At 42.5% G+C, this 27691-nt stretch overlaps 3 protein-coding genes and 2 non-coding genes across 11 annotated transcripts in view; 2 read left to right on the plus strand and 3 right to left on the minus strand.

The window, feature by feature from the left end:
• Nucleotides 1-16097, plus strand: part of GPR1 (G protein-coupled receptor 1) — a 28975-nt gene extending 12878 nt beyond the window's left edge. For 2 of the 3 annotated variants that reach the window (XM_035007299.1, XM_035007301.1), the window contains exons 2-3: nt 4246-4318; nt 13226-16097. In XM_035007299.1, the coding sequence (XP_034863190.1) occupies nt 13254-14321 (1068 nt within the window). In that variant the 5' untranslated portion in view covers nt 4246-4318; nt 13226-13253 and the 3' untranslated portion in view covers nt 14322-16097. Of the gene's footprint in view, nt 1-4245; nt 4323-13225 lie in introns of all 3 variants that reach the window. The other variant, XM_035007298.1, reaches the window with a different exon arrangement.
• Nucleotides 16098-22778: 6681 nt separating this feature from the next.
• On the minus strand, nt 22779-25778 carry EEF1B2 (eukaryotic translation elongation factor 1 beta 2). Of its 4 annotated transcripts, none has more exons than XM_035007305.1 (7): nt 25688-25778; nt 25311-25460; nt 24761-24883; nt 23974-24100; nt 23634-23700; nt 23090-23215; nt 22779-22979 (listed from the first exon to the last, which is right to left on the minus strand). In XM_035007305.1, exons 2-7 carry the CDS (start codon nt 25388-25390, stop codon nt 22825-22827), a joined length of 678 nt encoding a protein of 225 aa, XP_034863196.1. In that variant the 5' UTR covers nt 25391-25460; nt 25688-25778; the 3' UTR covers nt 22779-22824. The 4 variants fall into 4 exon arrangements, with proteins under 4 accessions (XP_034863196.1, XP_034863194.1, XP_034863193.1 ...); XM_035007303.1 differs by having other exon boundaries at nt 23974-24112; XM_035007302.1 differs by lacking the exon at nt 25688-25778 and having other exon boundaries at nt 23974-24112; nt 25311-25502.
• On the minus strand, nt 23349-23484 carry LOC118012762. Its single transcript, XR_004679823.1, has one exon. It is a non-coding gene; the product is annotated as a small nucleolar RNA SNORA41 (small nucleolar RNA).
• On the minus strand, nt 23780-23858 carry LOC118012759. The gene has a single exon (XR_004679820.1). It is a non-coding gene; the product is annotated as a small nucleolar RNA SNORD51 (small nucleolar RNA).
• Nucleotides 25779-25947: 169 nt separating the features above from the next.
• Nucleotides 25948-27691, plus strand: part of NDUFS1 (NADH:ubiquinone oxidoreductase core subunit S1) — a 28713-nt gene continuing 26969 nt past the window's right edge. Inside the window, exon 1 of one of the 2 annotated variants that reach the window (XM_035007306.1) lies at nt 25948-26062. The gene's annotated coding sequence lies outside the window, so the exon portion shown is untranslated. Of the gene's footprint in view, nt 26063-26127; nt 26147-27691 lie in introns of those variants that run through there. The other variant, XM_035007307.1, reaches the window with a different exon arrangement.

A 27691-nucleotide genomic window follows, 5' to 3' on the forward strand; every position in this document is an offset into this window, starting at 1 on the left:
AATTCAGTCCTCTGGGTTCATACATGGTCCAGTTCACCAAGAGAGACTTCACCTGCTACAGAGCCGTGAAGACTATGCACTTGCGTGAATGTCCTCAGACATCCAGCCACAGAGCTATGTGGGAGTTGGTTTAGGTTCCTGGTCAGACAGTTTGGTTCTTCACTTTTCCATATTTTGCAGGGACTTTAACAGCAGAGTCAGAACCAGCCCCAGGAACAGAATAGTTTCTGGGTAAACGGGGGCCTATGACACAGGATTAATACGCATCTGCGACAGGAGCTCAGAGTTACAACCTGCGTGCCCAGGCTGGTCCCCTGCACCTAGGGGTGGGGGTGGCAGGTGGTGAGTGGTGAGGAAGTCTAAGAAAGAACCCAAGCAGCTCTCATGTCATTCTCAGCTTCTTCCTATCTAGTAATCCTCGTTTGTAGGGAAGACTGCTTCATTTTTGGTTTGGTTTGGTTTGGTTTGGTTTTTTTCATTTAGCCACAGGTATCGCTCTAGTAAAGGAAAGTAGAATTATTCTCTAAAGTCAGTGTCATTCTCAGAATCTCTCCTGCCTGAGAAAGGCTTCTTGTGCCTGGGGTGCCTAAAGGTTAAGAACATGTACATTCACAAATTTGGATAAGAATTTGAACGATGCCAGCTTGCTGGCCGATGGTTTTTCCAAGTTCAGCAATTTTCCTCGTCTTCAGTGTCCTAATCGGTAGATAGAAAATAAGGGCTCAAAAATAATCTCAAGAACAGTTGTCATAGATTCTTGCTCTTAAAAGATGAAGTTAAAGACCCCCCTTCGTGCATGCCTCCGTGCCTTCTGGAGCCTCCCCATCAGGCAGTCAGCCTGTGCCCAAACCCTGCTCAGTGCCCACCCAATGCTATGCATCTGTTTGCCCGATTTGTTGGCTGGTAGGTTTTTAACATTCTCCGTTTTGAACAGCTATAAATTCTTGTTTCTACTAAGCCAAAATTTTCCTGGCTGTTATGCCAACATATTTTTTGCCCTAGCTCCAACATGAGAAACACAGAGAGTAAATGTCTCATTTTTTCCTCATCTTCGAGTATCTGCAGACAGCTATCAGACTCCTTCAGTTTTCCTTTCTCGCTGGCTTGCTTCAAACATGCCAACAAAGACATAACTTCGAGTCCCCTCAGTCTCCCGAGTCCTTCCTTTTACGCTGCCTTCGCTTTCCAGTGGTCTTCTCGAAATCTGTTTTGCCAACCTTAACAAACTCCTCCTAAGGCAGATTGACCATGACAAGATGGGGCTGAGGCTGCCAGCTTTGTTTTCATTACCATAAAATCATTTTAAATGTTCATGAAGAATGGCTCTAAACCATCAAAATAACAGTTCTGGAACCCAACTGTTTGATAATGATCCGTTGGCAAGACTTTCAACTTAGGCTTTATTTTATCTTCTGCAACTACATTTTATCCCACGCCCCCTCCCATGTCCTCCCAGGGAGGGGAAAAAGGCAAAAATATTGTCAGGCATAATCTTACATGAATGGGCGGAAGTTCTAGAATTGTTGCCCTTCCCTCCAGCCCCCACATTTTTGCTGGGTGTTGAAAAAACTTTACTGTTGCAACCAAAACAAATTTCCTTTCCAATTCCTTGACCAAGTTCACTTACCACCTCTCCCAGTGATACACAGTATTGTTTTGTGAAGTGGCTACAAATTCAGTCTATTCTGCAAGTCCCTTGATTTCTGTTCCTTCTTTAGAATAGCCTTCCTTCTCCTTTTTAATTTTTTTTTTTTTTAAGATTGATTGATTGATTTTAGAGAGCAAGGGAGAGAGCATGAGAGCATGCAAGTGGGGACGGGGCAAAGGGAGAGAATCTCAAGCAGACTCCCCACTGAGAGCAAAGCCTGATGCGAGCCTCCATCTCAGGACCTATAAGATCACGAGCTGAGCCGAATCCAACAGTCTGACGCTTAACCGACTGAGCCACCAAGGCGCCCAGGCCTTCTCTCTCCTTAACAAAGGAAACGTCTTAGTATAAATTAAAGTAAGACACCAGTGGCTGCCCATTCAGTTTCCACCCGAAATTGGGTATTCCCCTTGGACTTCTGTAAATGTCATTGACAATACGTGACTGAGAAGCAGGACGTCTTCAGTGCCAAGTAATGATGAGATAGAAAACCGGTATGTTATGGTAGGCTGCACAGAGTTATACTGGGTGCCCCTGACGTTTCGGAATTTAAACCATGGGTGGTACCTACTTATGAGAGGTCGTGTTATCAGTGAGGTGCCCTGTTGTGACTCCTGCTGCCAAAATCAATTCTTCAGGAGACATAACACTGTCAGAAGACATTTAAAAAGATGAAAGCTTTAGTGTTGACCATTTATGTGAATGAAAATATCCAAAAATAAATTGGGAAAATTCAGGTCTCTAGCAGCTGTGTAGTCATATGCCCTACAAAAATAAAGTTACACAAGTCCTGTGCCATCGAGGTTTTCAAACTCAGTACCCGCATTCCTTCTGCTAAAAAATTACTTGAAAAATCCCTTTTCAAGGAAATACTGATTTGGGGTTTTCTCTTTGCTATGACCAAGGTTTTGAAACATTACGTTATTGATGGTGGTGATTCTCCCAGACTCTGGGTAAAATTTGAAAAGAAGTGAGATAAAGACCTAGACTGTGTTGGGGTGCCTGGCTGGCTCAGTTGGTAGAACACGTGAGTCTTGATCGCGACTCTTTATCTCAGTGTCATGAGTCCGAACCCCATGTTTGGCATAGAGCTTACATTTAAAAAGAATGAAAAAAGTAAAAAGGCCTAGACCATATCCTTATTCAAAAGTAAATAGGTAGCTTATTTAAAAGAGAGAAGTAAGAGGAATATAATGCTCTATAGTATTCCATTTTTCACCACTCTTGGCCAGATATGGGGATAATAATGGTATCTGAGGGCTAGACACAGGGGGGCCCCCAACTCAAACACCTTCAGAAAGCAGGTGTCTAACAATGTGTGAACTCCATACAGATTTAATATTTTTAAAAATATGAAGCCCACAAAACAAAACAAGTTTTTTTAAAAAGATTTTATTTATTTATTTGAGAGTGCCTGTGTATGGGAATAAGCAGGGGGGAGGGGCAGAGGGATAAGTAGGCTTCCCACTGAGCAGGGAGCTGGTTGTGGGGCTTGGATGTAGGGCTCGGATGTAGAGCTCAATCCCAGGACCCTAAGATCATGACCTGAGCCGAAGGCAGACACTTAACCAACTGAGCCCCCCAGGTGCCCCTAAACAAAGCAAGTATTTATTTATTTATATTTTTTAAAGTTATTTAGGTAATCTCTACTCCCAACGTGGGGCTTGAACTCATGACCCCAAGACCAAGAGTGGCTTGCTCTTCTGACTGAGCCAGCCAGGCGCCCCCAAAACAAGTTTTTTTTTAGTTTTTAGTTTTTTTAGTTTTATTTATTTAATTTTTTAGAGAGAGAGAGAGGCAGAGGGAGAGGGAGAGGGAGGGGGAGACTCTTAAGCAGGCCCTCTGAGATCATGACCTGAGCCAAAATCAAGAGTCGGACACTTAACAGACTGAGCCACCCAGGCTCTCCTCTGCCAAAACAAGTTTTTAAATCTCTGCTTAAAATCTTCTCACACTTTTTTTTTTAAGATTTTATTTATTTATTTGAGAGAGAGAGATAGCGAGAGAGAGCACAAGCTGGGAGGAGAGGGAGAAGCGGGCTCCCTGTTGAGCAGGGAGCCCGATGCGGGGCTCGATCCCAGGACCCTGAGATCATGACCTGAACCGAAGGCAGACACTTAACTGACTGAGCCACCCCAGAGGCCCCACTTCTCACACTTTTCATGAAGTAACACAAACAAGTCCTCTTCTGTTCTACCTCCCCCTCCACTGTGTGCTGGATTTAGTCCTGAACTGGCAACAATCAATAATCAAATCATGAATATGCTTTATGTGCCAGATCCTGAGTAAGCCTCTTTTTGAGGATTTCCTTATGTGATGATTGCAGCCACCCGAAGAGTTAGTGCCATTCCTATACCATTTTACAGGCGAGGAAGCTGAGGTTTTGAGGTAGGAGGTGATATGTCTAAGATTCCAGAGCCAGGAAGAGGTGGGACTGGGATCAGATAACGGGCATTGTGATTCCAGAGCCCATGGACCACTTTATTGCTGAGTATTTCAATTATACCTGTGTGTTCATTAGCTCAAAGTCTCGTAAACAAATTAAGCCTGCAAGTTTCTCCCTGACCCAAAGCTAATCATTCACTGTTTTCTCCAAGCAATCCACAGAGCCATACGGATTGTACGACTCCGGACACGAATTTCTGGGTGAAGCATTGAAACAACGGAGACGTAAGTAGGTGTTGACTTTGCAAATACGTGCTGTGTCCTCTTCAACTGTTCAAGTGGAACCTGGGGTTTAGACTTGCAGTCAGCCTGCAGGTGCCTTTTTATGAAAAGACCTGGACCCCAACAGAATGAAAATAGGTATCATTTCATTTCCACGTAATTCAATTGTTGTTTGTTTTGTTTTTTTTTTTTCACATAAAGGAAGAACTTTCTCCCAACCCCACTGCCTTTAAAAGTGAATAAAACATTTGTATCCCTAAAATTAGTTAGCTTTCCTATCTGAGGTTCATTTTAATGCCAACTCAATAAAAAAGTCATTGTGAAGGTTATATTCAGTTTAGCTAAGCTTCCTGAAAGCATCTATTAATTTCCCCGATGAAAGTCTATCAAAGATGTCTCCCTCATCTTTATTCTCACTCTCATGCCTAAGGCCCTTCCGTCTTTGGCTTCAGTCATGGTGACGTTCTCCCAAACCACTGCCAGACGATCTTTACAAACATTCTTACTTGCTGCAAACATTCTTACTTGCTCCCAACTGGCAACGGAATAAAATCCAAATACTAAACATGACATTCAAGGGCTTCATTACCAGAACACTCCCCTTTTTTTGTTGTCTTTTTTGAGCCAAACCAAAATACTTCCATCTTCCTCGCATGCCAAGGACTGTTGTTATTTATCTTAATGTCTGACATTAAGTAATAAACGACATAAGAACTACAGATAGGCGAGATGTTTCTCTATTAATGGCTATGTGATGCCAGGGCTTGGGGTGGGAGAAACGATATGAAAATCACTGCTCCATCTCCTCCCATTGGACCAACCCAACCTTTTGTTCCAATTTAAACCTCCTTTGCTTCCCTTGACCGAATCAACAGAGTATCTTTATAAAACATTGCTATACTGCAGCATCTTCCAAGTAGAGATTGTTCATCCAAAGGGCAGCAAAATATTCTGCCACTGTCAAACATCTTGAATACAACCTGGGGTGTGGTATAGAGTTTATATTTGATAGCTAGTGGAAAATACTGAGCAATGCCTCCAAATAACCCCCCTCCACACACACACACACACACACACACGCACATACACACACACATTCTTTAAAAAAAAAAAAATCTCTTTCCTAAGAAGATAGCGCTTGGAAAATAAAGTTTGCTGGGTCATGGATCTATGGTATTCACGAGTTTCTCTGTCATGTCCATCGATTCTTTCTACTCATTCCTGTCATCCATTCAGAAGCAAAATACATGTTCCCTCAAGGTTTCCACAGGAGGCACATTCAGCTCTCAAGTTCTTTTTTTTACCAGGGTTGATGGGGGAACTCTACAAGGGCAATCCTCATAGACAAAGATCAGCAACATCAAATCTTTTTCTCTGTTCCAAGTAGATTAGAGACTAACTTTTCTTAAGACTTTTGCAATTGTCCGTAAAAAATCCATCTAACTCATCACTATGGAACTAAATTAAACCCCTTTGCATTCACCAAATGTTCTGCCAGAAGGAATCTTTGTGTTTTGTCAAGGTAGATAAACAAAATGCTTCCCTCTATAGCCGAGCTACATTTAAAAGTTTAAAAGTTGAGGGGCGCCTGGGTGGCTCAGTCGTTAAGCGTCTGCCTTCAACTCAGGTCATGATCCCAGGGTCCTGGGATCAAGCCCCACATTGGGCTCCCTGCTCAGCGAGAAGCCTGCTTCTCCCTCTCCCACTCCCCCAGCTTGTGTTCCCTCTCTCACTGTGTCTCTCTCTGTCAAATAAATAAAATCTTTAAAAAAAAAAAGTTTAAAAGTTGAAAGTCACCTTTAAAAGTAAAATGATACACATTTCTACCAGATGTCTTTCCCCCAAATCATCTGGGTTTTGCAGACGATTTATCACTATGCTTTCTGCCAGGACCCTTGCAGTGAAATCTATTTATTCAGAGAAGAGTTCAGGCTTTGCTATCTTTTAAATCTGAATAGAGCAGAAACCAATTTATTTAATTTTAAAAACAGTTCCCTGCTCCAGGACTAGACATTTGCCACTTGAATCTCTGGGTAAATGTCACCCAGGAATGTGATAATGTGGGTCCTCCCAGAATCTGATTCCCCGCGGTAAACAAACCTCTTCACATTCTTTGGAAACCAAACCATACCCTTCAGGGACAGTCCCCTGATCTCTGCTCCACGCTGAGCGTTTTGCACACGTTTGCAGCCGACTTGGGGGAGCCCGCGTCTGTTCTCACACACAGCGCAGCCTGGCACTTACTTAAATGGCCCCTCAAAAACTGTTATGGTCACGTATACCTTTGTTAGTCTTCATCTCAGTCGGAATAATTTATTTGCCTTTCAGCAGCACATATGGCCTAAGACAAATACAGTAGCTCTTTCCTCTTTCCAGTCAAGTCCGAAAGTCTCATCCTGGCATTGTTATTATTGTGCTCTTCGAAGCATTTCCACATCGAGAACGCTGTACGAGGTCCCGATGGAAAGTCACTGCCGGCCAACACGGATGGACGCTGCCTGTTAAGTAAGAGGCAATGCTTCCTTTAGGCCTGGGTTTAAAGACTCACTTCGCTTGCTGTTCATCTTCATTTTGGGTGACTGCCCAGCAAGGCTCGTTTCTCTCGCCCAGATGTTTCTCTCGTTTCACCGCTGCATCTGATTCTCATCCTTCCATCACTTTCTAAGCCATATGTGCATGTGTACAGAAGCACGTGTGTGTGTGCTGTATCCACATCATTAAACTGAGGACACATTTTCTCGTGTTTTCTTTCTGTATCTCTTTCTGCCCTTTCTCTCTTATCCCACCACAGATGAACACAACACGATTGATGATACAGCAGAATATCAATTTTTAAAAGTTTAAAAAGTCATCTCTAAAAATAAAAATAAAAATAAAAAAGTTGTCTCTAGGGGCGCCGGGGTGGCTCAGTCAGCTGAGCATCCAACTTTGTGATTTTAGCTCAGGTCATCTGATCTCATGGGTCGTGAGATCGAGCCCTGTGTCGGGCTCCATGCTCAGCACAGAGTCTGCTTGTCCCTCTCCCTTTCATTTGTCCCAACTCACAGCTAGTCTGCTGTATTAATTGGTAGAAAGTTAAAGTGAGGGTCTCTGGAGAGGCGTTGAGTAGTCTTAAATCTACAGTCGCCTTCCTGAGACCAAGGGGCAAGTCATTTGCAGAGGCCAATTCAGAGTTTCTATTTCCATTTTAAGGTATAGCCTCCACCTTCACTGTTAAAAGCGCAAAGTTTTCAAGAGTTGGCCCGCCCCAGGGGTCACAAAATCTGTAGATGATCTGAATGCGGTCTGCAGCGGTTTGGTTCTGAAATAGTAGTTTGGAAGCTGGAAGCTTTTCACATTAGTAACATAGATATCCAGCCATTCTTCAAAATCTCTGACAACACTAAGCCCTTATTTCCCACATGGGGACAATTGGCTAGGACGGAGTAGCTGCTGACCACTGTGGGCGAGTCTATTGTTCTTCAGTTCCCTCAAATCCCATTGTCTCCCCAACCTGAACTACCACACCTCTTATGGTTACCTGCCCCTGGGACATTTGAATTTGAAATAGAGGGCAGAGGATGTTTAACCTCTGCCAAAAGAGTATAGGTCTAATATCGTCACAACTCAAGATCTGCCCCTCATTTCCTTATAAAGTAGGAGTCTTATCAGCTTACCATGGTCAATTGCAAACACTCCCTCATATTCGGGTCTCCATGATTGAAAAGAGTGTTCCTTAAATGACTCTTGCTGGGGTAGAGAGATCCTCCTTACAAGGTCAGCTTCTTTCTCTTTCTGTTGTCCCCAAGGGAAGCTCCCCACTCCCTCTCTCCCAGGAAGCTTCCAGAAGCCATGGCCATTGGTAGGAAGAGCCGCTTCCTCAAGGGTTTCTTGCAGCATCTTTTCACAGGACGTGGGCACGGCCAGGTCTCCGCCACAGGGCTTATAGGCAAGGCCCAGGGGAGCTAAATGAGTTAGGATACAGGTCCTGCTGCTTTAGCAAAAGCCCAAAAGAATAGCAGGGCCAATATGTTCTCACTTCCTCCAGAAGGAGAAAGGCCAGAGAAGTAGGGCAGCTGTGCTCCACGAGGTCGTAGGAGGGCCCACGCTTCTTACAGCTTATGAAGACACATGTTTTCCTCATCCAGGTGGTGCAAGATAGCTCCTCACTGCATCCATAGTCTAGCCAATGACAAGAGGGAACAAGGGGTAGTAGAGGGCCTTAAACCCTGGTACACAAGGCCCCCAAACCTGGGGGTCATTTTTTACTCTTCTCTTTCACATCTGGTCCACTAAGAAACCTATTGATTCTGTCTTCAAAATACAAATTAGAAATCAGTCTGTCCTTTTTTTTTTTTTTAAGATTTATTTATTTATTTGAGAGAAAGAGGTAGAGAGAGAGCATGCACGTGAGTGGAGGGAGGGGCCGAGGGAAAGACTCCCCACTGGGTGCAGAGCCCGACCAAGGGCTCAATCCCACAGCCCTGAGATCATGACCTGAGCCGGAATCAAGAGTCAGATGCTCAACCAACTGAGCCACCCAGGCGCCCCAAATTCAGTCCTTTCTCATCACTTCTGCTACCCCCTTGATCCAAACCACCCTCCTCTCTGGCCAGGATTATTCCAATAATCTTCGAATTGGTCTTGTTACTTGTACACTTGCTTGCCCACCACCACGGCCACCACTACCCACAGAGGTCTGTTCTCAGCATAGCAGAAGGAGGATTGCACCATAATAGAAACAGATTACTTTTCTGCTCGGCTCAGATCCTTCAGGGGCATCCCCCGTTTCCCTTAGAGTAAAAAGGGACTCTTAGAGTCCTCCAATGGCCTGCAAGTGTCTACATATCTGACTTCCCACACATCCTTGTTGCTTCTTTTCTTCTACTCTTCTCTTGTTCACCTTGCTCACCCTGTTCTAGACATACTGGTATCCTTCCCATTTCCGGAATATGTTAGAGGCACTTCTGCCATAAGGGACTGGCTGTTCCTCTGCCTAGAACACTCTTGCCTGCAATATCCACACGACTAACTCCCTTACCTCCCTCCGACTTTGTGGTTGCTGGCTTCCCAATGAGTCCTTCTCTGACCACCTTACTGAAAATTAGAGCCCCCTCTCCTTTTCCCTTTATTCCATTCTCCCCCCTCCCCAGTTTTCCTGCAGCACTTACCAGCTTTTAACACACTTTAACACACTATGTAATTTGCTTTTCTATTATGTTTATTTTTTACTCTCTCCGGCTAGAATCTAAAATCTAAAAGGGAAGAAATAATTGTCTCATTTAGTGAAGAAGCACAATTAACTAGAATAGTGCCTGAGAAATGTAGGCACTTACTGAATATGCGCTAAATGAATGAGTGATTACGATTCGGAAATGGTGGCTGCCAGCTCTGGGCTAATGCTTTGGGTTGAATTGTGCCCCTCCAAAAAGGTCTGTTGAAGTCTTCACCCTCAGCATTTCACAATGTGATCTTATTTGGAATTAGGGTTTTTACAGAGGTCATCAAGTTAAAACGAGGTCATTAGGGTGGGTTGTAATCCAGTATGACTCCTGTCCTTATGGAAGGGCGAAATTTGGACACAGAGACAGACACGCAGGGAGAGCACCAGGAGGTGATGAAGGCAGATATTAGGGTGACACATGTACGAGCCAAGAAAGGCCAAAGTTTGCCAGCAAATCACCAGAAACTAGGGAAGATGCAGGGGACAGATTCTCCCTCACAGACATCTCTCACGAGGAAACCACCCCACCTACACCTGACATCAGACTTCTAGCCTCCAGACTGTGAGACAGTAAATTTCTGTTATTTAAAAATTTTAAGTTTAGAGCACTTTGTCACATCAGCCCTATGAAACTCATATAGTTAGTCACGAGATATGTGCGTAGGCATGAGATTTGGAAACTTAATTAGATCCAGAGGTGCCTATAAACTATAAAGCAACATATAAACAAGCTGTAATAATTAAACAAGAATATGTCCTTAAGGGTTAACTGTGCTTCTCCAAGGACTCAGGGGGACAGTTGCTGAATTCTGCCTTACTTCTCTGTCTTTTCCCCATCCTACCCATATCCCTCACCATCGCCACCACACAAAAACATCTGCTCTAAATCACAGGGGAATTCCTAGATTATATTTCCTGTGAAGGATTCAGCTGGGCAGCATTCAGCAACTCTCGAAGATCTTTCTCCAAGCTTGAACTAACTGGACCTTGTGTCTAATCAACTCATCTGCTTTCTGGAAGATTGGGGACCTCTCTGATACAGGGTTTTCCGTTTGAAGGGATTCTGAAATGGACGAGCTAGATCACTCATCCTCAAGGTACCTTCCCCCCAACCAAGAGAACTGGGAAGAGAGGTGGTTGGTGTCCTTCAGCAGGCCCTGTGATCATTTCAGTAACGGCATTAGAAGGGGCCGTTCCTGACTTTTGGTGAGGATAATGGTTCTAGTGCAATTAGGGGTCTTCCACTGGCTTTCTGTGTTTGGAGAATGAAGGTCCTTCTACTTACTGCTTAGGATTTTGTAAGGTGATTTAAACTGCCACCTGGGGCATTTGGCTTCAGAATTCCTAATAGCCTAAAAGGTCATAGGCACGAGGAGGGAAGGGTGTCCCAGTATACAGGCAGAAAACAGAGACAGGGAGTTAGACACTAGGCTAGAAAAGATTTGACATTGAGGAGGTTCAGCCACCAGAAGCAGTGGGCAGAGTAAGATCCCCAGACCTGCAAGAAAAGGGCAGCAAGAAGGAAGCCAATTCTTGCTCAGTGAAGTAGGATACATGAAGGATAAGGCTTGGTGTCAAGAAAAAAGCCAAGATCCTGGGGATAGCATTGTGGGTCAAGGCCAGAGAGATTCTGGCAATGACGGTGACTTGGGGTGAACTAACAAACTCTCTGGTTACATTTGGTTCTGAACAGGATCTGTAGCCGAGTCAATCATTTATCCAGCCCATGTTAAGCACCTGCGATATGTTAAGGTGTGTACTAGGCACCATGAGGGTCAGAGATGACAGGCATTGTTCTCAAGGAGGTAAGAGTTTGGTAGGGCAGAAATTGAAGATAAACCAATGACAATTTATTAGTGTATTAAGTACAATAAGAGTACAGTTTCATACAAAATCATGGTAACTAAGGGCTCAGGCTCTGGGTCCAATAGATCTGAGTCTAGATCCTGATTCTCCAGTTATAGGTTGTGTGATCCTGAGCAAGTCACTAAGCTTCCTAAACTTCAGTATCTTTTCTTGGAAATGGGAATAATAAATAGTACTACTTAACTACTTTATAAGATTCTCGTGAGGATCAAATTAGACCATACATGCCTGGCACCTGGACAATTCCCAATAACATTGACCTTTTTTTATAATAATAGTGATTATTATTGTAATTATCTGGGAAAGGTAATGTCAGGAAATGTTTCCAGGAAAAGGTGGCACTTAAGCTGAATATTGAAAAACAAAGAGAAGGTGGCTGGGCCTGGGATTGGGAGGGGGCTAATGAATGGCTTTTATTTTTTAATTATGTCCTGCCAGGCTCCTCAAAGAATTTGAGGTAGGATGATGAATTCGGTGTTAGTAGAATTTAATGTGACATGTCTCTGAGCAACACTACATGCTTTGACCTCTTCATTCTAACCCTACTATAATCCCATATTTTTTTTTCTTTTAAAGATTTTATTTATTTATTTATTTGAGAGAGAGAGTGAGAGAGAGCATGAGCAGGGGGAGGGGCAGAGGGAGACGGAGAAGCAGACTCCCTGCTGAGCAGGGAGCCCCACGCGGGGGTCAATCCCAGCACCCTGGGATCATGACCTGAGCTGAAGGCAGACACTTAACCGACTGAGCCACTCAGGCACCCCTATAATCCCATATCTTATATGTTTGCTCCATTAATTACTGTAGCTCCATGAAATGAATACAACTATTAATTTTCTTTCTTCTTGATTTTGAATACTAACAAACAGAAATAATACAAAATAAAATTGATGTATTTAAAATTGTACCCAGTAAACTTTGTTTTGATTGTAAAAATGACTTTTACTTCTTCTTAACCCAGAAAAACTGGTCTTGATAGGAAGGAAAAAAAAAAGATCACAAAAGAAAACTTAACTTTGGGTGAAATTATAATAGATAAATTTTGGTATGGGCAAAAATAAACAAAATAAAACTGAACAAATCACATTTTTGTTGTAAATGTAGAAGATAATTAATCCAAATTAATTCAAAACAAAGGAATTTCAATAAAATTAAAATTTCAATAAAATTTAGGGCACTCTATAGGAAATTGGTATAGAAATTAAATGGTCATAGTCAATTTTATTCCAAAAGATACCTTTTGGTTGAAAAGTCTTCCACACTGATATAATTCTTATGAACATGTTTGCATTCATAAACATAGATTCAAAACATCCATGGGTGCAAAATAGTGTGTCAAAATCTCCAGGTCTTGCGTATGACATCTGGATTTGTGGATTGATGAAGCAGTTGGAACTCCCTTTCTAGAGCTTAGAAAGTCAAGGTATAACTAAGGGCTTTGAAGTCATCACCACGTAATTATTCCTCTGTTTTCTTTTGTATCTTCCATAAAATAATAATGCAGAGTCAGAACCTAATAAATGCCCATTGAATGTTAGATTCTCTCTAGTCAGGCCTATAAGCCTTACGGATAGAGGAATTGCCCTGTAGAGTCAATCATTTTAATTTAGCACTTACTGAATACTTTGCAAAAATGAGCTGTCGCAGCTTTGAGAGTAATCAGAGCAAAACTGAGGTACCCCAAGATTTGGATGTCTAGAATATAATCACAGACCTTACCAAAAATTGTACTATTTCCATCCAGTTCATCAGATGAAACATTTTTATCCTAATGTTCCTTGTTCACCGAACATTTCCTCTTTTAAAAATTGTTTTCTTTCTTTTCAAATTTGCTTTTATAGATATCCTCATTCTCTACTTGACAAGGTCATGGAAGATCTAGAGGAAACATTATTTGAAGAATTTGAGAACTACTCCTATAACCTGGAATATTATTCCTCAGAGTCTGATTTGGAGGAGAAAGTCCAACTGGGAGTTGTTCATTGGCTCTCCCTGGTGTTATACTGTTTAGCATTTATTCTGGGCATTCCAGGAAATGCCACCGTTATTTGGTTCATGGGGTTCAAGTGGAAGAAGACAGTCACCACTCTCTGGTTTCTCAATCTGGCTATTGCAGATTTTATTTTTCTTCTCTTCCTACCTCTGTACATCTCCTATGTGGCCATGAATTTCCACTGGCCCTTTGGCATCTGGTTGTGCAAGGCCAATTCCTTCATTGCCCAGTTGAACATGTTTGCTAGTGTCTTTTTCCTGACGGTGATCAGCCTGGACCGCTATATCCACTTGATCCATCCTGTCGTATCTCATCGGCACCGAACCCTAAGGAACTCCCTGATTGTTATTATATCCGTTTGGTTTGTGGCTTCTCTAATGGGTGGTCCTGCCCTCTACTTCCGGGACACTCTGGAGTTCAATAACCACACTATTTGCTATAACAATTTCCATGAGCATGATCCTGACCTTACTTTGATGAGGCACCATGTTCTGACCTGGGTGAAATTTATTGTCGGGTACCTCTTCCCCTTGCTAGCAATGAGCATTTGCTACTTGTGTCTCATCTTCAAGGTGAAGAAGCGAAGCATCCTGGTCTCCAGTAAGCATTTCTGGACCATCCTGGCTGTGGTCATGGCCTTTTTGATTTGCTGGACTCCTTATCACCTGTTTAGCATTTGGGAGCTCACAATCCACCACAGTAGCTATTTCCACCAGGTGCTTCAGGCCGGCATCCCCCTCTCCACTGGCTTGGCTTTCCTCAATAGTTGCTTGAACCCAATCCTTTACGTCCTAATTAGTAAGAAGTTCCAAACTCGCTTTCGGCTCTCAGTTGCTGAGATCCTAAAGCACACACTGTGGGAGGTCAGCTGTTCTGGCACAGTGAGCGAACAGCTCAGGAGCTCTGAGACCAAGAACCCATGTCTTCTGGAAACAGCTCAGTGAGTTATCAGTAGAAGGCTTTTTGGGGGGGGGGGGGCCCTGACAAATGCTTTCAGATTATTTGGTTCCAAGGTATGGTAATAACCATCTCTTTCTGTTAATCAGTTTAGCGGCATTACATTTTTGTGTCGGTATAAAACGTAGGAAAGATCTTCATTTTTTCCCCCTGCAAATTAAATTATCTGTCATTCTTGCTAATTATACCGTCGTGGATTAGTCACCACTGTGGATGCAGTATCAGCTATTATTTTTTAAGTCCTAATGACTTTGAAGTCCTAAATCTTAATATTAAATAGATGATTAATTCATTTCAAAAATGTTAACATATGTGCTGCTTAAGCTCACTTTAATTTTGCACCAGTAACCTATTAGACATATTTTTCAAATGCAACATGTACTTCATTTCTTTATTTCATGAAACCTATATATGTACATTTATAAATTAAAGTAATAGTTGGTTATAGTAGTTTAAAACATTATGAACTATTCATGCTTAGTGAAGTGTCCCAGAATCTAGTTGCTTGAAATGACAATTTATTATTATAATATCTCACAATTCTGAGTCAGAAACTCAAACAAGGCCTAGAAGGGACGTTCATCTCTCTGCTTCACGAGGTCTGGATCATCAGCTGGACTGGGATGACCCAAATGGTAGAATTTTGGAACAGCTTGTCTCCTCTGCCCTACTGTTCCTTCTCTTCTTCTTCTTTTTTTTTTTTTTTCCACACAGCTTGTCCAGTATGGTAGCTCAGGGTAGCCAGACTTCTTATATGGCAGTGTAGGGCTCTAAGAGACCAAAGTGGACATTTCTAGTCCTCTTTAAGCCTATGCCCACCCCTGACACAGTATCACATCCACTGTACTCTCTTGGTCAAAGTAGTCCTGGGCCAGCTCAGGTTCAAGGGGAGGCGACATAAACCCCACCTGCCAATGGGGATATGCTCCTATCTTTAATCCCTCGTGAAATCATTATAAATGTTAACATTCTTGGAAAATTCTGGGTATGTGCAAATATGTATAAGATTGCTGTAAACATAAAACACTGACATCTAGATGGTAGATAGGCCAGCCTAATCTCAGAATGATTTCAGAAAAAGAAAGCATGTATGACATTGATATATTTCCACCTTCTATTCCTATAACTCTATAGATACAGACACAGTACAAGACCAATAAAGTATACCTTTAAGTCAGTAACCTCTTCAATTTTAAAAAGCATTTAATTTTCTGTAATTTCTTTATTTTATTTTGAAAGTTGGGAGGGGAGCTGTGATTTTTTGAATCAGTATCCTTTTTTATTTCATCTCTCAGCTTCTGGACATGCCCATTAGCCCATAGCAACAATCAGATCTGGTTTTGGAAATTATTCCTCAAAAATGTGTGGCATAGCTCAGCATATCCCAAACTTCTGTCATCCCCCAATTTCATGATTTCTGCACACCCAGTATGGAGGGAAGGCAAGGAGAGAAAGGCTCATTGTGAGTGTCTGTCCCCTCCACGACCGGAGTTTAAGATATTCCATTCTGGGTTCCCCGTCACCTTCAAGGGACAGGCCCTGATTTCCCAGGATCAGGAGAAAAGCTGGAGGATCAAAGACAAAGAGAATTCCTTAGGCTCATCCTTAGTTTGAGCAGATGGAGGGATTCTCAAGGCTGTGGGAGAAAGAGGAAGGCTGAAGAGCAGGAAAGGGATTAAGCAACCAAGGGCAGAAGGAAATGATGGAGCAGATGGTGTTACCACCTAAGAAGCAGCTTACCAAAGGCCTATGAAAATATTTGAGATCTTTAAAAAAATGTTATTTTTTATAACATTTAAAATATAAAAAAGGAAACTTGAAAAGTCAAAATTAATAAATACTTAATCACATGTCTATAAAATACACCTTTATGTCAATGAGTCAAATGAAATATTTCATAGTTATATAAAAACTTATATTTAATATGGACTTTCAATATGTTTCAGTGTTTGATATGAGGAGTGAAACCGAAAAAAATGCTTTAAGGAAGGTCTATAAAGGTCTTTTTTTTTTTTAAGATTTTATTAATTTATTTGACACAGAGAGAGAGAGGGAGAGAGAGAGAGCACAAGCAGGGGGAGTGGCAGGCAGAGGGAGAGGAAGAAGCAGGCTCTCCGCTGAGCAGGGAGCCCGATGTGGGGCTCCATCCCAGGACCCTGGGATCATGACCTGAGCCCAAGGCAGATACTTAATGACTGAGCCACCCAGGCACCCCAAGGTCTACAAAGGTCTTAAAGAACTCTGAATTCATTTGAGAACCTAAGGAAGGTTATGGGTCCTTTCCCTAGAAACATGCTTTTTTTTTTTTTTTTTTTAAATCAGTCTCTGCCCAAACGTGGAGCTTAAACTCACAACCCCAAGATCAAGAATCAAGTCTCATGTGACTGCCAGGTACCCCTCCCTAGAAACATGCTTTTAAATAAAATATCAGAGTCCTTAGATCCTGGGCTAAAGACCCTAGTTTTAGTGGCTTTTAAAATAGCTGATAGTGGGGATGTAAACAGAAATCTGCTAGTGAAAGTAGCAGCCAGTACAAGTACTTAATATCTTATTCTCAGTTTGAGGGAAGATCTGAAGAGTAGCATTGGGCCTGGGCCTGGGGACTCCAAGCCTCCTCCCCTAACAGTTGGAATTTGGTTAGTGGGGCTTTCCAGGGGTCTCCTGATTAAGAGCAGGATGAATGTCTAAAAGGACAGAGGCTGGAGGAGAGGACAAGCACTGGGGCAATTAGGGAAGGAAGTGAGGGAGCTCAGTGCCCAGTTGGCAGAAGAGTAAAGAATCCCAGGCTCTCAGGGACTGGGGCATAGACACCAGGAGACAGACCTGCCTCTCTAATGGAAAACAGCTTTTTTTTTTTTTTTAAAGATTTTATTTATCTGAGAGAGAGAATGAGACAGAGAGAGAGAGCATGAGAGGGGGGAAGATCAGAGGGAGAAGCAGACTCCCTGCTGAGCAGGGAGTCCGATGTGGGACTCAATCCAGGGACTCCAGGATCATGACCTGAGCCGAAGGCAGTGGCTTAACCAACTGAGCCACCCAGGCGCCCCGGAAAGCCCCTCTTTGAAGAGGGCAAGTCCCAGGGCCTCCAGAGGCAGGATATCAGGATTTGAACTAAAGTTCCAACACATGCTGTGTCTGTGTCCTTGGCTAAATTAATTCAAATTTCTAGACCTGTTTCTCCCATCTGCAAAATGGGGACAACAATAGTAGTATGCGCTACAGGGCTGTTGTGGAAATTAAATGAGGCAATGCAGGTAAAGCACTTAGAGGGGTACTTAGACCTATAAATAACTTGAGCAATCTTAGCTGGTATTAGTCAGTGAATTCTTGGCATCTTCCAACCTAGTAACTGCTTAGTAAATGTTAGATCCTTTCCTCTTGGATGAATATAAACATTTCACAGGAAGAATAAGGGAGCTACACAGAGAACTTTAAAACAAGATAGTTTATATGTATAAAAGACTATGTGCCTAGAGGTTGTAAAGGGCAAGAAGCAGAATAAAAGTTGAAAGATGTATTTGAAGTGCATCTTGAAGAATGACTCCAATTTTAACGAGTGCAGATGAGAAAAGAGCCTTTTCAGGTAGGTGACACAGTAGGGGCAAAAGTACAGAGGAAAACAGGCTATGATCAGAAAAAATAGTGAAAAAAAAAAAGGTCCCATTTTCTAGGGACAGAGTGAGGATAGAAGATTCACAAGTTGGTGTCCAGCTTGAATAGTAATCCATAGTTCCTCAATATTCTTACATATGGGCAGTTCTTTGGGAGAATGAATTTAAGAAGTCCATGAACATTTTCCTTTGATTTTTACTTTACTGAAAGCTATGCAGGCCAATGGCATTCCAAACAACAGATGCTCATTTGGGTCATTTCTTGAATGCATCTATTACCATCCATACAGAGCGCATAATGACAAAATGTGTTTATCAGTCTCAGTTCCATTTAAAATTTACCTTTATGTGACTTTATCTTCTCACTCTCCCTAATTGAGAATATGAAGCAAGGGTTACACCAATGAAATAGGATTAAATTGTCTAAAAGCAGGGATGAAGAACTTTCTTCATTCTACTGCCAACACATTACCTGGCCAAGGACCCCGGTTTCAGTTGTCTCTCTCTAGGTGAATAATCGGGCAAATCATCTTTCAGAGTTGTTTCCTCATCTAAATGGTGATAAAAGTGTCTGCTTTGCTTATCTCATAGCTTATAATGGGGTCCAAAATGGACAGTGTGATGAGGCATGTATTTTTCTATTTTTTTAGTTTTTTAATCTAAGGACAATAATTGCCATTGCCAAATTGGATTTGTTCGGGGTGGGGGGGAATACATATAGATCCCAAAACATGAATGCAACTCCTTTTGTATTTGTCTTGTCCATAAGCTTATCTTTTCGTAATACGGAAAAAAACTCCAGCATTTCTCAATGTTGCTCTAGTCTGTTACTTTTTAATTATATTGTTTATAAAGTATTTCCTTGAGTATATATGCCATAATTTAGCCATTTCCATTCATGTTAGGACTGTAACAATCCTTTTATTCACATGCTTCCATCCATACCACCTCCAGGTCAGAGCTGTCTGCCTTTGTCATTTTCTGGCTCAGAAAACTTCAAGGCTCTCCCCACTCCCCACCCCCATGCCCCCCCACCCCCGCCCCCATACACACACTGCTCTCACAGAAGGAGCCAGACTGGATGTGCCGCCTGGCCCCACCCTATCTAATCCCAAACAGACACTGCAAAATCCAGCCAAATTGATCTAATTGCCTTGTAAATGTTGCTTTGTCTATTCTATTCCTGTGTTTTATCCCCTCCTGGAATATTTTTTCTTTTTTTTTTTTTAAACAAATTACTGATCAAGGTCCACCCAGCTCAAGTCCCAACTTCTCCAAAAAATTTTTCGATTCTAGCCTTCCTGGACCCTCTGAACTTTTGATTACTTGCTTAATCACAAAATGACTAATTTTTAACAATTTTATGTGTGTTCAAGCCACCTCCCTATTGTAATTTTCTTACCTTTTTTGTATTTTTATAGCTTCTAACATAGTGACACTGAATCATTTTTAATTCCCACACTGTTCTCAGCCTTCTGTGAGGGATGCCAAATATGAAAAATAAGTACGGTCTGAGTTACTGTAATCATTTATGGGCATACAAAAAAAAGCTGGCCTCTTTTATCTTTTGTTAATACTCCAAAGCCAGAAACAAACCAAAAAATCTCTTTCTCTATGTCCACCTATGCCTTCTGAGCCCATTGGTTCAAAAACAGGTTATTCAGTATACAGGCTCACATGCAAATGTGAGCATTGCTTATAACAGCAGAAAGCTGAAGCAATCTAAAGCTCCAATAAATAGACTGGTTAAATAAGATATGAGACAAAAGATTATGTAACTGTTAGAAAATGAGAAAGCTTGGGTGCCTGGGTGGCTCAGTTGGTTGAGCGACTGCCTTCGGCTCAGGTCATGATCCCGGAGTCCCGGGATCGAGTCCCACATTGGGCTCCCTGCTGGGCGGGGAGTCTGCTTCTCCCTCTAATCCTACCCCCTCTTGTCCTCTCTCTCTCAAATAAATAAAATCTTTAAAAAAAAAAAAAAAAGAAAATGAGAAAGCTTTATAAGTACTGACATGGAATATTCAAGATATAATTTCCAAGACATCCAAGTCTATTTTTATGGATGAAGTAAAAGGTGAACAGTTTGCATTGTATGCTACAATTACTTCATGCATATGCTCACACTAGTTCTGGAAAGAGCTAAGAAACTGTTGACATTGGTTGTTTTTATGGAGCTAAATGGGAGGCCTGGGAGAGGGGGCAGTGGGGGGAGGGGAGACACACACAGAGACTTCACTGTATAACTTCTTGTTTTGAACTATGTTACTGTATTATCTATTTTTTTAAATACAAAATTAAAAGATACCATTAAATATATTTATGTGAGGCCGCGGAGTCAAGATTTTTTTTTTTAAGATTTTTTATTTATTGGGGCGCCTGGGTGGCTCAGATGGTTAAGCGTCTGCCTTCAGCTCAGGTCATGATCCCAGGGTCCTGGGATCAAGCCCCACATCGGGCTCCTGGCTCAGCAGGGAGCCTGCTTCTCCCTCTCCCTCTGCCTCTCTCTCTGCTCATGCTATCTCTGTGTCTCAAATGAATAAATAAAATCTTAAAAAAAAAAAAAAGATGACTTATTTGACAGAGAGAGACACAGCGAGAGAGGGGGAGCAGGGGGAGTGGGAGAGGGAGAAGCAGGCTTCCGGCGGAGCAGACAGGCCGACACAGGGCTCAATTCCAGGACCCTGGGACCATGACCTGAGTCACTGAAGGCAGACGCTTAACGACTGAGCCACCCAGGCGCCCCTGGAGTCAAGATTTTTAGTCATGTGCTTCATTTATCATTTTAAGATTACAAGACAGCTGTGGTTTGAAATGACCATTCTAAATTTTTTACTTTTAACCATATTTTTAATCAATGGTTTCTATCATTTTTGTTAATACTTCTTCCAGCTTTTTGGTGCTCAATCCCTTTAACATGTTAATGATTGTGAGTGATCTGGGGCTACTATTTACTAGTTGCTACATCTCGATCTTTCCATGGCAACATTTCCAGAATCCCCAGGCTCTGGTTCTACAGAAAATGAAGTGCTGCCCTCTGCTGGCTCTCAGGACACTGACAACCAGAAAATTTCTCATGACATTGGAAGTACTTAGTGAAGATGATCATAGTCATTGGTACATACTTGTACCAGTTAAATAAATTACCTCTCAAATTTAATAAACAATCTCCCACATTTAAGGTAGTCTCCCATATAAATAAAATCAGATTGAGAGGAAAAGAATAGAACTGTCTGGTTTGGCTAGGAAAATTCTGACCTCAAACAAATCATTTAATCTTTTTGGTCTACAGATTAGAGACCACAAAGACTTTTGGAAGTCAGTAATTCCTGGGGTGCCTGACTGGCTCAGTCAGTTAAGCATCCAACTCTTGGTTTTAGCTCAGGTCTTGATCTCAAGGTCATGAGTTCAAGACCTTTAAGAACCAAAAGCTGCCTTCACCTACTTAGCTGCAGCACTACCTCATTTTTTAAAGATTTTTAAAACTTTGAGAAGCAAGAGCAAGCATAAGCAGTGGGGAGGGGCAGAGGGAGCAGCAGACTCCCCACCCAGCAGGGAGCCCAATGTGGGGCTCAATCCTGGGACTCCAAGACCATGACCGGAGCCAAAGGCAGACGCTCTACCAATTGAGCCACCCAGGTGCCCTGCACTACCTCATTATTGAAGTCCCTTCACCACAACAGGTTGCTATCCAAATCCAAAAAAATGTCCCACTCAGTCTCCACCTCCACACCAAAGCCAGGTTTATGAACCACAGCCTGGGCATCAATTACCTGTATAACCTCCTTCCCATGACATAGTGCAAAACCATTCTCCAAAGCACAAGTCAAGCTCTCCATTAGGGTGCCTGAGCCGGTTAAGCATCTGCCTTCTGTTCAGGTCATCTCAGTGTCCTGGGATTGAACCCCTCGTGGGTCAGCAGGGAGTCTGCTTCTCCCTCTACCCCTCCCCGCTGCTTGTGCTCTGGCTCTCAAATAAAAAATCTTAAAATTAATTAAGTTCTCCCTTAACAGTAAATGAGGCATGATCTTCAACTTGCAGTATTTGCCTTGACAAATTAATTTGTAACAAATTTTGGGAATCCTTCCTTGGACCTAACTTCCATCCTCTGGGTTAGGTGTCCTTTAGTGAAGTTGCACACCCATCCTATATCATATTGCTTTCAAGTGGGATTTTTAATTGTGTGATTTTTCAATCTGGAGTAACCCCCAACTTGAAGATCCTATGTGACAACAAATTACTTCATCAGTCATTTAAGTCATTGAGCCATCTCAACATTTAACTTTTTCCAAATATTTCATTAACTATTCCAGCAAACAAAGAACATTCACTGTGCCCAGTTACCATCTTAAGCACTTTATATGTATTGATCCACTTCTCATCATTAAGGTACTTCCAACATTTCCATTGCAGAAAACCAGCCCGGGTATTACATTGAAACTCCTTGCAAAAAAGCCCAAGGTGTGAACCATTATAATCTACAGGGCTAAAAAATCTAGTTGAAATTCTTAATCCAAAATTTCCCCAAGTGAAGCTTACCTGATTTCTTTTTAAAACAAAGCAAATATGAAACTTACAACACTGTGGTATTAAAACCGGCATCCTTGTGCATTGGGTACAGAAACTATGCTAAGACTGAGTACATTTCTATTAATTTGTTTGTAAAATCTATTCAACACCTACCTCTATTTATAGTATTCACAATAGATATTTTCCTCGTTTTTAGGCTAAATATCTAACAATGCTGACCCAAATTTATTTTTATGAATTATATAACCATTGAATTTCTTCCCTCAAAATGGAAACTACCCTACATAAGAGTCAAGAGCCAGCAGCTGTCTTTTAAGCTTTTATTTAAGGGCAATGATCTATGATGTAGATATTAGATCTTATTAAAAGCAGCCACGTCCATGGACTGCACATAGTCCTCAAAAGCAGTGATCCGCTCCTCCAGCATATCTGTTCCAACTTTATCATCTTCCACTACACACTGTATTTGAAGTTTTTTAATTCCATATCCCACTGGAACTAGTTTAGCTGAAAAGAACATTAAGAAAAATCTTAGTTAGCAAAGTCCTGTTGATTGACAAACATTTTAATTATGCAACTTCCAGATGCCACTTCCAAAAAGCAAAGATTGAACTCACAAGAGCCCCAGACCAAGCCGTCTGCCTGAATGCTTCGGACACACTCCTCTAGTTTTGCCATATCTGTCTCATCGTCCCAAGGTTTCACATCTAGTAATATGGAAGACTTGGCAACAAGTGCAGGTTCTAAAAAAAAGGTACAATCAGCATTATTCAGACACTCAGTTATGTTTTTCATTTTAGTTGATGACACCTTTATAATCTTAATCTGTTTCCTAATGGATCATCTCCTCAGCCAAACAAAACTACAGAACACATCTTATGTTTGTTATGCACATGCCCACTTTCTGTTGTGCTAAGAAAGAGGTATTTAATTGTGTAGTAACAGTTTCTTTCCCACAGAGGAATGCCACAACTGCTACCATAAGAACAGTTGCAGACCAGTAGCTGTGGAAGTTTTATGAAGAACCACCTATATAGGTTTTTAAATACTGACCTAGTTAACAAATGCAGAGGCAATTACTTTGGAAATCAAGCTTCAGAAAAGATTACTCACATTACTATGAAATGAAGTTAAAGCAGCACAAATTATAAAATGACCTACTTTTGGCTTTCTTTGACTCATACTGTGCAAGGCGTTCCTCTCTTAGCCTCTTCGCTTCTTCACTTTCCTATAAAGAAAAATTAAGTGTGTTTCACAAAGCTGGTTGTTCCTCAGCTTAATGCTAGTGGAACCATCACAGCAAAGACCAGTTTTTTCAGAAAAAAGCAAATCCATCACAAGCTCAGCCGAAAGATGGTGATTGGATTTTATTCATCATGTAACCAGTGAGAATTTTTAAAAGTCAGGTAATAAAGTGGTGAAACTAGAATTCAAATCCAGGCAATTTCACCACAGAGCCTATGATTAAGCTCACTGATATACATATTACTTTATGCCATACCTCCTCATCATCAGATCCAAAGAGATCAATGTCATCATCATCTTTACTATCTGTAGCTCCACTTCCTGTGGTGTCTTCCACATTAGCAGGGCCATACTTGCCCAAAGCTTTCTTCACTCCTGGAAGGCTTGAAAAAAAACTTAAGTTCAACCACCACTAGGTCAGTATGTTCTTTTTCAGACAGCACATGAGAACTTGTTTCCATCACTATTTACCAATAGATCCCTTCTGTACTAAGAATTTACCCTTAAACAGTAAATACTTATGTATTTATATACCCTTAAAAGTAAATACTTTTGAATGTTTAACTCCTCACCCAACAAACATTAGTAGCATGTGAGACATTATATTCAATACTCACTATGATTTACTCTTTCAGTATGAATATTTCTGTTTGAGATTTCATTAAGTATGCTCAGTTCCATTCTTAGTGAACTGGAGTCCACTTCCCCAAACTTCCACCCTTGTTGGCAGTTTCAGAAGAATGGCCAAGGACTGAATGAATGAGCCACCCTCTCACCCCAGAGGTGGGCCCCCCAGGTCAGGGTGGAGGCACATTGTCAGGGCATTGTGGGGAAAAGTTGAACTGCTGTTGTCCATGTTCTACCTGTTCTGTGAAAAAATGCAGGACTTCAGTCTCTTGGCCTTCTCAAGTCACAAAGATAATTTAGCTTACAATACCCCAAACAAAACTGAAGTAGCCTGGGTCCAATTTTGTCATGTGAAAATCCTGAGTTTAAGCTCAGAAAGCGTTCTGTTCTTCAGATAAATACAAAGGTAATTTTACCTGGCCTTCTCCTTTTCATAAGACTTGATGTGATTATACCAACGGAGGGCATGATACAAGTCGGCAGGTGGGGGGCCGGAGACTGCCTCAAATACTGCCACGTCTGCTTGTGACGGCACATACCTGCCAAGGATACAAAAATTACACACACCTTTAGGAGAAAATCTACAAACATCAGCAAATAAATGACAAACGGCACATCCGTCAAACTAATTACTGTGAACTGGCCCATCTGCTACTGGGCAACCTAAGCCGCTGTATTTATTTTGTAAAATAAACTCAAGATCGGGGTCCATGTGTTTGCTTTTCCGCCCTACCCTGAGAATCCCTGCCACCTCGTGGACCTCGAAGTTTGTAATCCCTAACGCGAGACCTACAAGCTTACTTCCACAAACTGAGTGAACAAGGGGAAAACCATGGCTGAATCAAGTCAGTGGAAAGAAAGCGTATGTTTAACCCTTCGCCCCTCGCAGCCCCGCTACCTTTCCCCCAGCGGCGGCGGCAGAGGCCGCGCCACGTGGCCCGGCCCCAAGCCCGGGCCCGTCCTCACCCCTCGATGTAGCTCCTGTCCGCTAGGTAGTCGTTGAGCACCTGGAGACCGGCGGGGCTTTTCAGGTCTCCAAAACCCATGCCGTCGGCTGATCCCAGGAACCGGGGGGCAGCGAAGGAAAAGACGAGCGGAGGTAGTCGGCGCCTAGCGCTAAGAAGAAAAAAAAAGGGCCGCAAAAGGCCGGAAAATGCCTTATATAGAGACGGAGGCGTTTCCCTCTGCCGCACAGGGTCGAAGGTTAAAGGTCAAAGTACGTTAATATCCTCCTTACTCCACGAAAAACTCGAGGGCTCTGAATTGAACGCCCCACAAATTATCTGCGGGCCTCTATGTGTTTAGGAATAAATTAATAAAAGGGGTATTTCTTAAATTAGTACCTCCACGGCTCTGGAACACTACAGGAACCGCCCCTCGAAGCGCCGGAGATGACCGAAGACGCTCAGCTTCAGGCGCCTGACCACTTCCGGCGGAACTGCGGTTCCAAACGGTCTCCCCGCCCCCGCCCCCGCCCCCGCCCCCTCCAGGCTGCCCGCCCTCCGCCCCGCCCCCTGTCAGGGGACGGAAATTGCCGAACTCAAACTGAGCGGAAATTGTCGAATCTGGAGTTTCTAGTCCCTCCTGGCTTCCCGTTCTCCAGGCCCTGCGGGCGAGGTTAGCCGAGGCCGCCATATTGAATAAGCAACCCGGCCTCTGAGGGGGTTGGTGCGGTACAGACAGTTCTGCAGAGCAGCTTCGGCGTTTCCAGGGAGAAGGTGAGGCCGTGATAGCGTGAGAAGGCTGAGGTTCCCCTTGCCATAGCAGTTGATTTCTTGACGACACTGTTTCTTTTGGCCCAGGTGACTCATTCTACTCTTGTCCTTGACTGGGCGCCACGTCCCACCCCCCCTTCCCCCGGAAGCCCCTAGAGCCGGCAGGTGAGGGCTGTTGGCGTGGTCTCCGGTCTCTTGGAGCGGAAAGCAGGTGGAGAACCTGGAGGCCCTGGGAGCGCTGGCCCGGAGGCAGGCTTGTGGGTGACCTTCATTCTGCAAGGGAAATGCAGGACATTTCCCTTTGTGGAGAGGAGGCCGTTTTGTTCCCTGGGAGAGGACGTATGTCAAGTGACTTAGGCCTAAAGACTGAGCGTTTAACACACCCCCAAATTAACATATACTTGGTATAGTACACAGTTTGGCCGCTGTTGCCTTAGCAACCATCCACACCTCTGGGGTTTTTTTGTTGTTGTTGTTTTGTTTTGTTTTTGTACGTTGAGTGCATTGGGCAATATTTTTTATTCCTTTCCCGGGTGGGGAAACTGAAGAAAATGATACTTAAAAAGTTTGCCCAAGGTCGCACTGCGAATGACATGGCTACGTTTAGCTATGTAGGGATCTAATGCATGTACCGCTTAAGACCGTGGATCAGACACAACTCTGCTCCAGAACGATTTGAGGGCATTGAAAATGTATCGTGAACTGTTTCTGATGAATGAACATCCAGGTTGTTTCCATAGGGAATTTTTTTTTTTACACCGAATTGCATATGCATCGTTGAGCAGGGTGTTACAAAGCTGTCAGAGCACCTGCACTTTTTAATTCCAGGGAAGTGGAAGTTTTGGCCCGAAATTTGAGATAGAATTCATTTCGCAAATAGTGTTGAATGTCTGTTATAAACTAGAAATCAGTCCATGAGGAAGAATAAAATGGGTGATTTGACTGGGGAGTAGTTAGGGAATTTAAGATAGGCTGATCAAGGAAAGCCTCCGTGAGGAATGTCTGTTAAGCCCAAATCTGAAGGACAAGAAGCCAGAAAGATCTGAAGAAAGAGCATTTCAGTTTGAGGCCACAGCCTGTGGGGAGAGGGGAGAGGCTGTAGGGACAGTGTGGAACCTAGGAGACCTGCCGGGGGGCTATTGTAATAGTCCAGACAAGACGATGGTGGCATACAGTAGAGCGGTACCTTGGAAGGAGAGAAGTGCATGGATGCAGGATATACGGTGGGGAATGTGGAATAGTACTGTTCTTATACTAAAAAGTGTCCACTCCAGTTTTAGAAATGATTGGTCATTAACATTTTCCCATTTAGAGATGACTATTTCCATTCCTACGTGGGAGATAAATATGTGTAAAGTACATTTCAAAGTTTTGTAAAACTGTCTTCTGTTGGGGCTACGCACTCTTCCATTCGATGCTGGATTTTCAAGAGACATCCTAGTTCTCGTTGATTTCCTAGCTAAAGTGGACAATACTTTTAGATTGTATTGGAGACAAAATAATAGTAAGAAAGTGTTTACATTGTTGTATGAAATATTGATTGTTGATTTTCAATCTGTCATTACTCTAATTCAGCAAATTCAGATTTACCTTTATATCATCAGAAGAATTTAGTAAGACAGATGCTACTCA

This window comes from Mirounga leonina, unplaced genomic scaffold (assembly GCF_011800145.1).
Source record: "Mirounga leonina isolate KUSES-001 unplaced genomic scaffold, KU_Mleo_1.0 Mir_151, whole genome shotgun sequence".
In the NCBI taxonomy this organism is placed as follows: domain Eukaryota; kingdom Metazoa; phylum Chordata; class Mammalia; order Carnivora; family Phocidae; genus Mirounga; species Mirounga leonina.

Excerpts from the sequence above, each read along its gene's own strand:
- EEF1B2 (XM_035007303.1), bottom strand. The coding sequence starts at position 25,390 with ATGGGTTTTGGAGACCTGAAAAGCCCCGCCGGTCTCCAGGTGCTCAAC. Across the intron at positions 24,113-24,760 it reads TATGAAAAGGAGAAGGCCAG|TTTTTTTTCAAGCCTTCCAG; the intron begins GTAAAATTACCT and ends GTTGAACTTAAG. Across the intron at positions 23,701-23,973 it reads TTGGATCTGATGATGAGGAG|GAAAGTGAAGAAGCGAAGAG; the intron begins GTATGGCATAAA and ends TTTTCTTTATAG.